Below are 17,047 nucleotides of genomic sequence, written 5' to 3'. Positions count from 1 at the left end.
TTCCTGAGACAGGACATGTGAAGACGAAAATTTGGAACAAGTGGCACTCGCCGGACGAAGGATGGATCAAATTAAATACTGATGGCGCTTGTCAAGGTAATCCAAGGAAAATTGCGGCAGGGGGAGTGCTTCGCGATTCAAGTGGCACATGGGTCGGAGGTTTTGCCGCTAATGTGGGTATGGGGTCAGTAGCTCTGGCTGAACTCTGGGGTCTCTTTTATGGCATGAAACTGGCATGGGAGAAAGGCCACCGACGATTGATTGTTGAACTATATTCACAAGTAGTCATTCGCTATATGACTCACCCGGTGGAGATACGTTACACCCATATTTGGGTCATTCAGCAGTGTCTGGAAATGAAGAACATGAGTTGAGAGACTCATTTTGTACATGTCTATGGAGAGCGGAATAGACCCGTTGACTGAATGGCAAGCTTCGTAGGGAATTTGCCATTAGATCGTCACGAGTGTGATACGCCTCCTGCAGGCATTCAGGACATTCTTTTCGAAGATTGGAGTGGCTCAGTTCTCAGCAGAGTTGTGGTTGTATAGTTCTTTCTTTTAGTACTTTGTTTCCTTTGTTGTTTTTTCTTATTTTTCTGTTTTTCCTATTATATTGCCGGGTTTTTAACCCTCCTCTTATTAAAAAAAAATAAAATAAAAATAAAAATAAAATCAATGCATAGTCTTGATCCAAATCCTTTATTTTTCTCAAAATTAAAATACATACTTTTGAAAATTTTACCATATTCAAAACTCAACATTGGCTCTAATGGAGAAAAATGAAGGTGTTGTACACGTATGTAATTTACCAATATTTGGAGCATGGATTGATTGGGCAATTGAAAGCCCAAAAGGGAAATATGGGCCTGAGGCATGAAGATATTTGAAGCGGATAAATGTAATGACGTTGAGAAAGAAAAATTAAAATAAATTGAAGCGTTGCTCCCCCACTCACTCACCCTATGCCGGACTGATGCTCCTCGGTATCTGCGCTTCCTCAATTACACTCTTATTTACATTCTCCTCCTTTCAGGTCTGAATCTTTCTTTCCTTCTTTTCTTATTTGCATGTTTTTTCTTTCTAGTTTTGGCTTCTTCGCCGGCTCTTCTTTTCTCTCCCAACTTGTGAGTGAATGATTTTTCTCTTTTTTTTCCTTTTCGAAATGATTAAAGCACTAGTGAATTATATGTTACTCTTCCGTTCTGGCGATCTCTTTAATCTATGGATTTCTACGATTATGTCCTTTGATCTTTGCCGCAAATGAGGAATGTTTGCGGTTGTTCCCTCTTGTAATTTTTCCTGTTTATTTCATGCATTCTTTACCGTGTCTGTGTGCCATTTCCATTTTTCCTCTTGTTAATTTCCTTTCCCGGCTTGTTTTTCGTGTTCTTCATATAGATTTCAGTCGTTAATTTGATGTCGATTCTTTAAGAATACTCGATTCTTGCAAAAACTTGTAAGACAAGTTAATGTAGTGCGAGTATGATAAGTTTATTTCACTGGATTGCAAATGCTCAATTACTTAATAGGTAGCTTAGTTTGGAAATAGAATGTAATTGAAGCATGCTTACTGATATTTATGTTTAGATGTTGTGTAGATGGGTGTTTAATTGAAACCTGTTGTGATTTTGTAAAGGTATATTCTGGTTTTATTTTGGCTAATTAGGTTGTTGATATATATATCCCTTTAATTAGTTCCACATTATTTTCGCATGATTATTGAATTTGATAGGCAATGCTACTGCTTTTTTCTTTTCTCCTTCATTATTCATTTAATTCCGTTAACTAGACTTTTTTCCCTTGTTACAGGGGGCCTGGATGTAGCCATGGTGAGCATACGAAGACGCAAACTCAAAGGGCCTTCTAATGGTATTCTCAAGCTACAATCCTGCATACTGGAAAATGAGAAATTACTCCTTCAGATGACTAATATTTGGGCCATCTTATGCTCACAAAGTAGATATATATAGGTTGCCATGTAGTAGATTTATTTTTCTTCTCTATACGAGCAAGTAATTTATTTGTATGCATGAGTTGCTGCTTTTATGATCATTTTTTGTTCAGTACCTTCGTTTAATTTGTTATCGACTTGAAAAGTTGATGATTTACTATTGTTTTTGCAGGAAGAAGTTCCTCGTTGGTTCCACTGCAAAGCATTCTACATGGCAGAGTTCCGGAAAAACCTGAGCAGAGTGGTAGGCCTCTCAATAGGAATCATGGTCCTTCAGTTGGTCCCAACCAGCCGGTTAAAGTAAGAAGCAATTTTTTTTCTAATGTATACTTTCTTTTATTACCTTATCTGTTATCTTACTGTGCATGTAAATTTGCATTATCCGAGGGCATCGTTCTTGTGCTTTTTCCCATTTTTACCCCTTCTCATTTTCTTGAAGCACATGCTTAAGATGTGAATGCAGATTTTTCATATAGAATTAAATAATTTCCTGTACTATTGCTACTTGGTTGCATACCAATTTTTCTTTATGAGGTTGAGGATGGGGCATTTTAAGGAATTGGGGACTTTGAGGAACACAAAATAGATGGGCTCATGCAATTAAAAAAGGCCTGTGAGGGAGAGAGAGAGAGAGAGGGATGGGCTTCTTAGACGTCTAATGCAGCAGTGAATGCACACTTGGAAAGTAAAACTCTTACAGTGAACAAGCGTGAAAAGTGCAACTGTGTTGATGAATTAAATTATTGCTTATGCATTATTCCAGTCCCCTATGAATCTTCTTGGACCTCTAAGAAGATTCATAGGACACTGGATTAACGCAGCACTGAATGCACACTTGGAAACCGAAACTCTTGCAGTGAACAAGCATGAAAAGTGCAACTCTGTTGATGAATTAAATTATTGCTTTTGCTAAGCTTGTTTGAACTAACCACCTAGTTGGTGTTTGTTGTTTCACTGCGTATAAGAATCATTTTGACGAATCAGTTAATCTTCCGAAAAACAAAAAACTGACTACTGGAGTTCTAAAGAGTTTTTGTTGATGATGAATCAGCGAAGAAATATGATGTTATCTGGTATGAAATAATGATGTACATTGGAGCTACTTTTTTATGATTATATATGGTAGGCATGGTATTTGTTTTGGCGGTGACTCTGTTATTCAGAGTACATCTCTGTAGGTTGGGTGAATAGATTGATAACTAGCAATGCAAGATAAAATCATATTTGAGACAGAAACTTGAAAACAGCTTATAGAAGGGCACTACCTTTCTGCACTGTGAGCTTGATGAGAAAGCGTGATGAAATTGTGGACAATGTTTTGATTTCCACTTATGCTGTACAGGTTGAGGAAGAAGGGGAAAGGACATTAAGTCCTCCTGCAAAGAGACAGAAAGTACATTTCCAAGTAGATCCAGAGAACCCCATGGAAGTGCATACTTATCTTGTGAAGCTAAAGGAAGATAACAAATTGGAGCTGGGACCATTGCAAAGAAGCGAAGAGATGTCAGTGAAAGAGTGGATGGAGAAGTGTTATCCCCATATCTTTAGAGTGTTTCCCCAAAATCCAAGGACATTCCTCCAGTTTCCAGACCAGTCAAAGCAAAACGAATTCTTGTACTGTCACTACTGGCTTTTTCTCTTCGAGTTGAGAAACATAGTATTGATGGATTACAATGTCTCTCCGGATTATGTGGAGTCATTAGGTAAGGTGATTAAAACTTTGGAGACGCAAGGTTTTGACTGTAGATTCATGAGGTCAGAAATGTTAATGGTAGGTCACATGATGAAACAACAGCAGGAAATCATGTTGGCTGAAAGGAATTTGATTGCAAAAAGAACTGTTAATTTAGAGAAAGAACTAGCAGATTTGGTAAGAAAGAATGGAGAAGCAGAATTAGATAAGGAAGAAAGGTTGATAGAGGAAATAACTCCAGAGATTGAAATGCGACCTGAGCATTTGAATAAGCTCCAAGAAGATGAGTATAACGGGCAAGGAGAGCCAAATAAGATTACATGTGATATATTAGAACAAAAGTATGTTGAAGTGATACTGAGAAGGCATAAAAAGATGCTAGCATTCAAGGATGAGGAAGGCAAAAGACTTAATCAGATTGTGGAGAAAATAAACCAATTCAATCGAGATAAAGCAGCTTTTTCTAGGTACTGAAATCTTTGTAATTTTGTAGCTATTTCAATAGTTTCATTCTTTCCATCATTGCTATAAGAGCTATCTTCTAGAGATATCGGCCTTTTTCCCCATATAGTGATCGATATCGATATTGTATGCACGTACAATTTATTAATTATCTCATTGCTGCTGCCTATTGAATGTAAATGGAACTGTGTAGTTGATTGATAGCTGTTCAAGAAAACTCAAACAAGGCATGGCCTCTCTGTAAATAGCTGGTGCCCAAGCAGATATTTTTTTTGATAAGTAATGTATTATCTTCCTGGAGGTAGAATTGAGGTTATCCCTTGCTGACTATGTCCAAGATCTTCTTCCTATTAAACTAGTGCTTAATTTGATAACAGAATACATTTAGTCAAATGAAGTGAGCTTAGTTTAGATGGATTGTGAACCAATAGATGGTTCGTTTTGGTGGTATATGGATCTTGACACCTTAACCAGAGGTCTCGTGTTTGAGTTTGAGGTCCAAAGAATGAGAGTGGTATTAGTTGTAATTTAACTAATATCTACTAGTTTAATGCTTAGAACCGGTGTTAAAAACACACAGTTGTTGTAGGACTATCCAATAAGAATCTATATATATATATAGAATAAGAATTAAGAATAATGAATTTGGTTTATTTAATTATTAATTTGATTAATGATAAAATTAATCCAAAATAACATGTGTCAGTATATGATTGATAACTATTTAATACGTGTGTCAATTTTTTTATGTTTATACTTGTTAATTTAAATCAACTTGATCCTAAAAATATCTAAGTTGAAAAGTCAAATTAATACACAAAAGAAGGAATTAGGTTCTTCAGCGAGGTTTTACCACCCTTCACTGTGGCATATGGCCATGCCAGGGTTGGCGACCGCACCCTGATCCAAACCAGGAGTGGCAAAGACCTTTTTACCCTCCCAGTGGCTAGATCTATAAATAGGGATCTTACTCTATGGTAAAAAAAATCCAAGAATTCTCTTCTCTCTACTCTCACACTCTCATTACATTATTATTACCTTCATATTAAACTTGATCATTAGAGTTATTTCAGGATTGCTCTCGGTACAATAAACAACCACGAGGAACCATTCAGATCCCAACTTCTCATCATTTGTATCACAAGGATTGCTCTTGGCACATGTACAACAAGCAACCGCGAGGAACCATTAAAACCCAACTTCTCATCATTTGGTGCGATGAGCGTGAATTGTCTAACATTTAAAACCCTACAGACTCATCTGAAAGAGCACAACAAGATGGTAGGAACTCCTCGTCAACAATGCCAACTCCCACTAAGGAAGTCATTGGTACCAATCATCAGGCAAAGTAGAAGGAAATCAAAGCGACAATGACAAACCTTAAGTTCGAAGACAGTGTGACAGTGGCCACTAACTCGGAAGACGAATCTCGCAAGAAGAAATAAAAAGCTCTGAGAACTCCTACAAGTAAAAAACCCTATCCTGTAGAAGGTCACCTCGCGGAAACCCTCTCCTTCAGACCTTATATATAGAGTAATTTGTAAAGTGAATCTTTTTAATCGCAGAAAATTGTTCCATCTTGAAGTAAATAGCCACTACAATAATTTTTGATGGAATAACTGAATTTGCAAAATTCACAAACCACATAGCCTGTTCGTAAACTTTTAAACCATGAGACTGTTTTTGCAAATCGATCAAACCACAAGGTTTATTTTTGTGCCTTTCACTTTATTTTATTTTAAGGATAAAGTAAAATAGTGCTTAATGCTTGGTCAAACAAGTACCTGTTGATTTTTTTTTGTCCAAACATTGATTGCGGTTTTTTTTACGATCATGAGATGATTAATGTTTTTTGTGTTACTAAAAATAATGACCTCAAAATTAAAAGGAGCGTTAATTACTTTAAAATCAAAAAATTCAAAGATTTGATTATATTGTAATCAACTTTAAATCTTCAATTTTTTTAATTTTGAAGTCATTTAAATGTTGTTTGCCGGAAGAGAGAAAGTGGTTGTTTAAAGAAAGCTCTTAAGATGATGACTTTGTTTGACAAGTAGCTGTTAGCTGTAAGCTTATTACATTAGTTGTTAGAGCATCTCCAAGAGCTTCTTAGTTTGACTCTTAAGTTAAAATTTGAGGAGAGAAAATTAAAAATCAGCTCCAACAGCCTTTTAGTGACTCTTCAAACCACTAAGAGTCTTTCCATCATCTCTATTAATAGAGTCTTTCTCCACCTCTTAGTGTCTTCTAATTTCGTTTTCTATTATTAATTTATTATTAATGAGTCTCTCTCCTTTCACTATTGGCAAATATAACAATCATTAATAATTTTAATTATAAAATACTCCCTCCATTCCATTATATAGGTCATTCTAGCAAATTGGTTTTTTCCCTAAATATAAGTCATTCTAGAATTCCAATGTTTATTGCCCAATAGTGACATGAGAGAGAATTATTTTTTGTATTGGTACATGTGTTTTTTAATATTCCAATGCTTATTGCCCAATAGTGACATGAGAGAGAATTTTTTTTAATTAACCAATATATTTCTTAATTTGTGTGAAATAACTTATAATGACTTATATAATGGAATGAATGGAGTAATAAATAAGGAATGAATATAAAGAGTATTGTTTTTTTTTTTGATAATATAAAGAGTATTATTGAAAATGATATATATTAGTCATCTCTAAAAATCAATTATTTATATTATTTTTAAAGAGTACATTAAAAGTCTTTTAGAGATGCTTTGTGGTTAAATAGTAATAAGTTGGGGTAAAAATGTATCGTATAAAGAGTGCACTGTATTAGTCACTCCTAAATTGATATTTCCAAAAAAAAAAAAAAAAACCATCAATCTGTTTTTGTGGTATGTTGTATTTTTTTTATTATATTAAGATAATCTTATTCCGTTGTTAAGATCGTTCAAGCCTCTCTCTGGTACGGGTATATGTAGTAGTGACAATCCAACATAGATTACGTTTTTTCACAAATTGAGATTAAATTGACAACAGAATTACAACCCAAAGGTCATTAAACTTCTACTCTACACCATAGAGACAGTACATAAGTTGGGCCCCATAGTAATCAACGGCTAATTTCAGTCCTTTTAATCCAGCATTTGCTGTCTTCACTTTTCAGTGCTCTCTCCTTCCTAGAAACCAACCAAAGCTCATCTTCCCCAAAAAGACTCTGCAACTCCACTATCTGATTCTTTTCTTCCTTCCTTTTTATCTTTTCACAAAATCAATATACTTTTCCCACATACTATATTATCGATTACAACGACAGCCATAACCACTCTTCTCTCTGTTCTTTGATCACCTCAAACAAGAGAGTAGTAATGGAGACTGGACTCCTTCCTTTCTTCATTTTTGCTCTCTTTGCCTCCTCTTGCTGTAAGTAATTATTAATTTCTAATCTATCTTCTGCATTTTGTGTTTTAGCTCTTGCTTTAATTGATATAAATATGCTATGGATTTTGATCAATTGCAGGCGCCGAGATCTCTAACAAGATCGGAGTAAACTGGGGCACTCTCGGGAACAACCTGCCATCACCGCCGCAGACGGTCGAGGTTATTAAGTCTCTCAAAGCTAAACGAGTCAAAATCTACGATGCTAATCCTAAAATCCTTAATGCTCTCAGAAATACTGATATTCAAGTCTCTATAATGGTACCTAACGAACTCATTCCCAATATCTCCAAATCTCAATCTCTCGCCGATCATTGGGTTAGACAAAACGTCGTCGCTTACAGCGGCGAAGTCAAAATCCGGTATCTCCTTATCGGCAATGAAATCCTTTCTAACCCTGATGTCGGCACTTGGTTCAATCTCGTTCCTGCCATGCGTCGAATCAAGAGATCTTTGAAAACCTATGGAATCCATAAAGTCAAAGTTGGGACTCCATCAGCTATGAATGTGCTGGAATCGTCATTTCCTCCTTCCAACGGCACTTTCCGATCCGATATATCGGTTTCAGTTATAAAACCAATGTTGCTCTTTCTGAACCGGACGAAATCTTTCTTTTTCGTCGATGTGTACCCTTATTTCGCTTGGTCCGATAACTCGGCCAGCATCAGCCTAGATTACGCACTTTTCAAGGCAAAAAATATAACGTACACTGACCCGGTCACGAACTTAACCTACACCAATCTCTTTGACCAAATGGTGGATTCCCTAATCTTCGCGATGAAACGGCTCGGGTATCCGGATATCCGAATATTCATAGCTGAAACCGGGTGGCCAAACGGCGGAGATCTCGATCAAATCGGAGCTAATGTATACAATGCTGCCACGTACAACCGAAATGTGGTAAAACGGTACACTACAAAACCCAACATTGGCTCCCCGGCCCGACCCGGGTTGGTCATTCCTATTATGTTGTTCGCATTATACAATGAGAATCAGAAACCGGGTGCTGGAACGGAGCGACATTTCGGGTTGCTGCATCCTAATCGTACGTATGTGTACGAGATCGATCTGAGTGGAGAGACGGAGGAATGGGAGTACAAAAAGGCATTACCGGCGCCGACGAATAATGAGCCGTATAAAGGGGATTTGTGGTGTTTAGTGAAGAGAGGAGCGAATGAGACAGCGGTTGCAGATGCCTTATCGTGGGCTTGTTCGCAGGGGAATAAAACTTGCGAGGCGATTCAACCCGGAAAACCGTGTTTTAAACCGGAGTCAGTGATTTGGCATGCCGGATATGCATTTAGTTCATATTGGTCGGAGTTCAAGAAGAGTGGTGGGACTTGTTCTTTCAATGGCTTGGCTACTCTTACTGCTAAAGATCCAAGTAAGTAGATTAATTTGATAATTTTATTTTTCCTTTGATTTAAAACTGACTTTTTCCAGGGCAAATTTTATTAAATTAGTTTGAACATGTCAATATAAAAATGAATAGAAAATCATATTGGACCCATTTAATATTATATTAAATTAAATTTGTATAGTCTTTATTGATTTAGAAATGATAACGTGACTAATGAGGATTTGGATGTAGGTTTTGGACATTGCAAAGTCCCAAGTACGAGATTATTATGAGGAATGGAAAAAGAAAAGATGAAAGTGAAAAATGTATTTGAACATGTATGTATGTGTTTTAGCAAGTTCAAATACATTTTGGGGTTTCCAGCATCGTCAGTAATCGTGGTTGCAACAATTTTTTTTTACTATATTAGTAGTTGCTTTAGATTTATCTAAATAAGGTATTTGATTCTTTTGTGCACTCCCTTTTTGTAAAGGCTGCTAATTAAAGTATTATAGAAATAGAAAAAAAGCTTTCTTGTGATTCCGTTAATGTTTGTGGTATTAAATTATAGCGAACACCGTTAATTAAAGTATTATATATTTGTTGTCACTTCTTTTAGTGATCATAACATGTTTAATATATCAAAATGTCAAATGCCAACACCTGCCATATTCTATCAAAATATACAAAAAAAAAAAAAAAAAAGTTTTATAACGAACCTATTTCCCTCTGCAATAATCACATAACAATCAATCTGATCTTTTGGATCTAATGATATTGGTAGGAAATGTTATCATTTAAAACCTTATCCTGATAAGGAACAAGTCTGCAGGCATAGTAGATATGGCAACATAAATACTACTGAAACATATTGAATTTTGTTATTAGAAAAGTGGATTAGTAAACCCAGCCATGAATTCCCACCCCCTAGCCCCATGAAAAGATCAAACTATCCTTTATCCAAAATTTGAAAAAACACAAAACCTCTTAAATACCCTATATACTCTTTGATCAAATCCGGACTAATTTGTGAACCAAAACATGGAGTGTAACAACAACCGTAAAGGGAAAGCGAAAATAATAAGATTTACCGTTTTTGTTTTTTTGATTTAAGCTTAAAAATTGAATCTGTGGGTGATTTTTTAAAAACGCCGGAATCGCAGTCGGGCGTATGAACATCACGCCCGACCTACGGTTCCGGCGTATGAATATCACGCCCGACCTGTGGTTCGGACGTGAGGCTATCACGCCCGACCTATGGTTCGGGCGTGATGTTCATACGCCCGCACCATAGGTCGGGCGTGATGTTCATACGCCCGACCTATGGTTCGGGCGTGATGTTCATACGCCCGAGGGGTTTTAATTAATTTAATTAATTTTTTGTAATTTTTAGTTTGTTTAATTTAGTTTAACTAAATTTTTATGTTGTAAATTTTAGTTGTTGTAAATTTTATTTTGTTTAATTTAGTTTAACTAAATCTTTATTTTGTTAATTTTAGTTAAATTTTTATTTTGTTAATTCAGGTATTTATGGGTTAAATTCAATAGCGGACTAATTTTTTTACGGGTTTAATTCAACAGCGGACTAATTTTTTTTTTACGTAACAGGTATTTACGGATTTAATTCAATAACAGACTAGCTATTTTTTTTTGCTTTCCTGACACGCGGGCGTGTGCCTATCACGCCTCACCTTGTGGTCGGGCGTGATAGCCCCACGTCTCACCGTGTGGTCGGGCGTGTAGCGATCACGCCCGACCACATGGTGAGGCGTGGGGCTATCACGCCCGACCACAAGGTGAGACGTGATAGGCACACGCCCGCGTGTCGGGAGAGCAAAAAAAATAGCTTTTTCCTCTCCAAAACCCATGAAAGGGTATTTTCGTCCTTTCACGGGGCTAGGGGTGGGGATTTGGGGCTGGGTTTAACAACACCTTTAGAAAATGATGTTGTTTTCTTTGGAGCCCAACCCAATCCCACCCAACGGCTATAAATATTTGCTATTAATTATTGTTTTTTTTTTTTGAAACTACTAGTATTAATTATTGTTATTCTTTATGGAGCCCAGCTAGCAACTTTTCTTTTGCTATAATGTGTTGTGTTGTGGGTATCTATTTTTGTTCCTAGATTCTCCCACAAAAGTATACCTCTTTTCTGGATTTAACTCGTAATCAACCACTTTTAACACTAAAATTTATTACTGATACAGGGATAAAGTAAAAAAATTCACAGCTAAATTGTTCTCAATTTCCCATTCTCTTATTTTCTTAATAAATAATTTACAGTGTTTATATTTTTACAGGATAAGGTATTAAAATAGGCCTAATATTTCTGGAAAGTATCAATTTAGGTTCCATGTATAAAATAACACTATTAACATTTAAAAAAGAGTATCAATTTAGGAGGTGTTTGATTGCTCATTTTCATGCTCCTTTTTGCATTTTCACTTCAAAAGGAGAGTTTTAGGTGTTTGGTTAGTGAACTCCTGTTTGCCTTTTACATCTGAAAAGCAGCATTAGGTGTTTGGTTAGTGATCTACTGTTTACCTTTTACACCCGAAAAGCAGTCTTTTACAAAAGCAGAGAATCTCTGCTTTTTGGAAAAGCAGTTTTTTCCAACAGTAAACAGCAAACCGTAACAGCACCAACAAACAACAATAGCAAACCGTAATAACAAACAACAAACCGTAACAACAAACAGCAAACAGTGGGTAAAACAAACAGACCCTTAGGCTCGATAACGAAATGTGACATGCAATTCATATTAATCTGTTAAGTTCTGATTTCTCTCTTCATGTACAATTGAAAGATCTTAACAGAGTAATATGAATGATGTGTCATGTTTCGTTATCAATGCCTAAATTGGTACATTTTTTAAACGTTAAGCTTATATTGATCCTATTTTGTACGTGGAGCCTAAATTAATACTTCCTCAAAAACCTTAGGCCTATTTTGGTACCCTATCCTTATTTTTATCTAAAAAACTATTTTGACTCATGCATTAATAATATACTATTTAGTCCTTAACTTTTATTATATTCAACAATTTAACCCTCAAATATTTAAATTATTAAACATTAGCCTTTCAATAAGAAACTAAACTATTAAATAAAACAAAAATTAAAAGCTAAACAATGTATTACTAAAATACGAGTATTAAATAGAATTAAATAGAGTGTTAGGTAAAAATGTAATGACTAATAAATTATTTATCCTTTAATTTATACATGTGTCAGAATTATCATACTAAGTTTTTCAGTTATAAAATAAAGAATGGTCAAAAACCTTATATGCTTGCCTTGCTTGAGACTTGTCTTCCTTCACATAGGGCGGAAGAGCTACGGAAGAAATTCCAGTTTTCCAATGTGGAGGTGGTGGATACAGATGGATTTAGTGGGGGAATTTGGTTTTTTTAGAATACTGATAATTTCAATGTAAAGGTTCGGGTAAAAAAACAAACAGTTCCTTCACACTCAGCTCACTTTGTAACGGACCGCTTAGTTTCCCCCACTCCGGGCCAATTTGGATAGCCAACGGGCCCGTGGCAGCCAGGCGCGCTGCCGATCCTTGACACACGCAAAGACACTACCCCCCTATAGTGTGTCTTATACCAAGTCGGGTCCGTCCTCCGGCAGACACTATGAAGCCCCATACACCACAACTTTTTACATTGGGGAGTTAGGCTTATCCAATGGCCACCAAACTTTGCACACATCAGTTATATATCTAGAGGAGCCTAGAAGATTCTAGAAGGCACGGGAGAAGTCTACTAATTTCGAGAATTGGCTAAGAGGTTATCTCAGCCCGCAGATTTAACCTCGGTTTGTGCCTACGGGCCAGGAAGCTGCCAGACTGCCCAAGCAATGCCCAGAAGGTTCCAGAAACGCCCAGAATTGTCCAAGCAGCGCCCAGCAGTATCTAGAATGGTCTACACTTGTCTAATTTAGTTCTCCCTAGAACTTTCTAGATAGAAAAGCCTTGTAATCTTCTAGAACATTCTTAAGAGACTTGGAGGCCTATAAATAGGGGTGAGGGGTCATTTGTAAATCCAACTTAGAAACTCCAAGCTCTCAAACATCCTTGTAAAGCATTCTTTGTGTGCAATACATACTTGTTTATTTCCTCACACTCTTGTGCATTTCTATACTTGTGACTTTAGTTTCGCTAAGGCAACGAAAGCTTGCTAAGGTGAATCGTGGGAGAGGCTGAACTAGCAACTCGGGGGAGAATATTGCTAGTGCCGCACGGACGACAATTGACGAAGGAATTGTGCCCGTGACAAGTGGTATCAGAGCCACAATTTTACCTACAGATTACTGAGGGTTTACTGACGAATTGCACTATGTCGGGAAGGAGTGAGGAAACTGAAGTGACCGGGGTGCAGGAGGAACAGCAGCGGAAGAGTAAGAGGGGCCGATCCAGGTCAAGGGATGTCATCGTTGATATCAACGGCAGGCTAGCAAAGCTAGAGTTTGCTATTGTCGATGGTCAGGAAAAGTACGAAGACGTCGAGAAGCGCCTGAGTGAGCTCGAGGGAGATGAGCTCCGGGAAGAGGTGATGACGCTCGTAAAACAGGTTGCCGCTGATGGGGAAGAGCGAGACAGCACACTGGAAGCCCAGGTTGTTTCTCTTCGGCAGGAGCTAGAGAAAGCGCTTGCCGAGATGGTCACAATGAGGGAAGAGTTGACGCTATGCAGGAGGGCGCTTGCGAGTGGAGCATCAACTTCAGCAATCTCTAGCCCGCAGCGACTAGAGGTTCCTAAACCTAAGGTATATGGTGGCGCAAGAAACTCAAAGGAGATAGATAACTTCTTGTGGAGTTTGGAGAAGTACTTTAAGGCACTAGGGCTCGTAGAAGACGGTAAAATGCTTGATGCGGTGCCGTTGTATTTACAAGACTCTGCGATGGTTTGGTGGCGCATGAAAGAGCAAGAGATGCGGAGAGGTACTTGCTCGATCAATTCGTGGGAAGAATTTAAGAAAGCTCTCAAGGTACAATTCTATCCTGAAGCTGGAGAACTAGAGAAAAGGGCCAAGTTGAGGCATCTCAAGCAAAGGGGTAGCATTCGGGACTACATTAAAGAATTTTCTGAAATTCTGTTGGAGTTGCCGAATTACCCCCAAGACGAGGCCTACTACTTATTTTTGGAGGGATTGCAACCTTGGGGAAGGCTGGAGATTCAACGAAGAAATGCCACTGATCTTCCCACCGCAATTTCGATTGCCGATTCGTTGGTTGAATACAACCGATCGGATAAGAGCAAGGCGAGCCACGACAAGAACTTCAAGGGTAATAGTGCAGGAGAAGGCTCGTCCAAGACCCCTGCCGCAAAGCCTAAAGATGAGAGCAGGCATGCTCACAGGCCATTCAAGCCGAGGGACGAGAGACGGGACAACAAGCCAATTAAGTGTTTCTTCTGCGAAGGACCACACAAGGCAAGGGACTGCCCGAAGAAGTCGAAGCTGTCTACCATGATTGAGGAGCGCAAACGGATGGAGAAGGAACAAGAGGTACGTATGGGTTCCCTTCAAATTCTAAACGCAATCAAGGCTAAGGTGGAAGCACCCAAGACGGAACGCAAGGGGCGACTGTTCGTGGAAGCTAAGATCGGAGGCCGAGTGACCAAGGCACTAGTGGACACTGGTGCAACGAATAACTTCCTCGAAGTTAAAGAAGCCGAGAGGTTGGGTGTGAAGTACACCAAAGAGCGAGGATGGCTGAAGGTAGTGAATTCGGAGGCCAAGTCAATCCACAGTGTTGCCAAGGGAGTGCAAATTCAACTAGGTACGTGGACAGGCCTTGTGGATTTTTCAGTTGTGCCTATGGATGACTATCCGGTAGTGCTTGGCATTGAGTTCTTTGATCGAGTGCAAGCGATGCCGATTCCTTTTGCGGATGCGATGTGCATCCTAGAGGAAGGAAACACGTGCATGGTGCCGCTAGCACGCGAGAATCTGGGGAAAGCCAAGCAGCTATCGGCCATGCAGTTATCGAAGGGGCTGATGCGCGACGAGCCGACATTCCTTGTGGCGATCAAGGAAGAGGGAAGTGTGGACGTCACGCAGGAGATGCCCAAGGAGATTGCCATCGTCCTTGAGGAGTTCGAGGACGTCATGCCACCAGAATTGCCTAAGAGACTTCCGCCGGAGAGGGAAGTCGATCACAGAATCGAGCTGTTTCCAGGGTCGTCGCCACCAGTGGCAGTGCCTTATAGGATGGCACCTCCGGAGCTTGCAGAATTGCGGAGGCAGCTCAAAGAGATGTTGGACGCGGGGCAGGTCCAACCGTCAAAGTCACCTTATGGCACACCAGTTTTGTTCCAGAAAAAGCACGATGGGTCGTTCCGGCTGTGCATCGACTACAGGGCGCTCAACAAAATTACGGTGAAGAATAAATACCCAATCCTTCTTATTGCCGATCTGTTTGACCAGCTCGGAGGAGCACGGTGGTTCACAAAGCTCGACTTACGGTCGGGATACTACCAAGTAAGGGTTGCTCTAGAAGACATACCAAAGACAGCATGTGTGACGAGGTATGGCTCTTACGAATTCTTGGTTATGCCTTTCAGACTAACCAATGCACCTGCCACATTTTGCACATTGATGAATCAAGTGCTACGTCCGTTCTTGGATAAGTTTGTCGTAGTATATCTTGACGACATTGTGGTGTATAGCGATACTCTAAAAGATCATGTACACCACCTACGACAAGTTTTCCAAGAACTACAGAAGCATGAGCTGTATGTGAAGAAAGAGAAATGTGCCTTTGCTCAAAAGGAGATTCCATTTTTGGGGCACATTGTTGGCGGGGGAAAAATTCGCATGGACAAAGCGAAAATTCAAGCAATAGTTGATTGGGAGCCGCCTAAGAAGGTCACCGAGCTACGATCCTTCCTAGGCCTCGCCAATTACTATAAAAGATTTGTGAAGGGTTACTCCGCAATGGCAGCCCCACTCACCGACCTGCTGAAAAAGAGCCAACCGTGGAGCTGGAACGAGAAGTGCCAAGAAGCTTTTGAGAAGCTCAAGAAGGCAATGATGGAAGAACCAGTCTTGGCACTCCCCGATCACACCAAGGCATATGAAGTACACACTAATGCCTCGGATTTTGCGATTGGGGGTGTACTGATGCAAGAGGGACATCCAATTGCTTATGAGAGCCGAAAGCTCAACGAGACTGAGCGCCGCTATACCGTCCAAGAGAAGGAGATGACGGCGGTAGTGCACTGTTTGCGCCTATGGCGACACTACTTGTTAGGGACAAAGTTCGTGGTCAAGACCGATAACGTGGCCATTAGCTACTTCCTCAACCAAAAGAAACTCACGCCGAAGCAGATTAGATGGCAAGCATTTTTGGCGGAGTTTGACTTCATAATGGAACACAAGTCCGGTAAAGTAAACCTTGTAGCGGACGCCCTAAGTCGCAAAGGAGAGTTGGCAGTAATCACCACGATAGATTTTCCTTTGGCGGCACAGATCATTGAAGGGCTGGAGCATGATCCGCAAGCAGAAAGTTTGAAAAAGTTGGCGATGGAGGGCAAGACTCGCCGATTTTGGCTTGACGACGGATTGCTCATTACGAAGGGGAACCGGGTATATGTGCCAAAATGGCAAGGGCTAAGGAGAGCCATCATGATGGAGTGCCACGATTCAAGATGGGCGGGACATCCAGGGGTTCATCAGACACTAGAGCTCATAGAATGCACCTACTATTGGCCCCAAATGCGGGATGACGTGGAGCTATATGTGAAGACTTGCCTTGTTTGCCAGCAAGACAAGCCTGCTGGACTTTTACAGCCCCTACCGATCCCTGAGAAACCATGGGAAAGCATTTCGATGGATTTCATCACTTGCCTACCAAAGTCCGACGGCTGCAGCAACATTATGGTGGTCGTGGACAGATTCAGTAAATACGGGGTCTTTATACCAGTACCGACGAAGTTTAATGCTGAAGACGCCGCAAGGCTATTTTTCAGGTACGTGGTCAAATATTGGGGCATTCCAAAAACCATCGTGAGCGACAGGGACACCAGGTTCGCGGGACGTTTTTGGATGGAGCTATTCAAGCTGTTGGGGTCAGATCTGAATTTCTCGACAAGCTTCCACCCACAAATAGACGGACAAACTGAGCGGGTGAATCACTTGTTGGAAATATATTTGCGGCATTATGTGGGTGCTAACCAGAAGGA

At 39.5% G+C, this 17,047-nt stretch overlaps 2 protein-coding genes across 2 annotated transcripts; both read left to right on the top strand.

Moving 5' to 3' along the window:
* The first annotated feature begins 933 nt into the window (after window positions 1-933).
* On the top strand, window positions 934-5,739 carry LOC136228888 (uncharacterized). The gene is made up of 5 exons (XM_066017378.1): window positions 934-1,035; window positions 1,812-1,871; window positions 2,126-2,253; window positions 3,296-4,113; window positions 5,182-5,739. The coding sequence occupies exons 2-5, from the start codon at window positions 1,829-1,831 to the stop codon at window positions 5,480-5,482; spliced, it is 1,290 nt and encodes a 429-aa protein (XP_065873450.1). The 5' UTR covers window positions 934-1,035; window positions 1,812-1,828; the 3' UTR covers window positions 5,483-5,739.
* Window positions 5,740-7,239: 1,500 nt separating this feature from the next.
* LOC136230671 (probable glucan endo-1,3-beta-glucosidase A6) lies at window positions 7,240-9,400 on the top strand. The gene is made up of 3 exons (XM_066019824.1): window positions 7,240-7,506; window positions 7,604-8,905; window positions 9,113-9,400. The coding sequence occupies exons 1-3, from the start codon at window positions 7,452-7,454 to the stop codon at window positions 9,151-9,153; spliced, it is 1,398 nt and encodes a 465-aa protein (XP_065875896.1). The 5' UTR covers window positions 7,240-7,451; the 3' UTR covers window positions 9,154-9,400.
* Window positions 9,401-17,047: the final 7,647 nt, after the last annotated feature.

Source organism: Euphorbia lathyris, chromosome 5 (assembly GCF_963576675.1).
Source record: "Euphorbia lathyris chromosome 5, ddEupLath1.1, whole genome shotgun sequence".
Lineage (NCBI taxonomy): Eukaryota > Viridiplantae > Streptophyta > Magnoliopsida > Malpighiales > Euphorbiaceae > Euphorbia > Euphorbia lathyris.
Note: the sequence above shows the minus strand (reverse complement) of the source record. Positions and strands in the feature narration are given on the sequence as shown.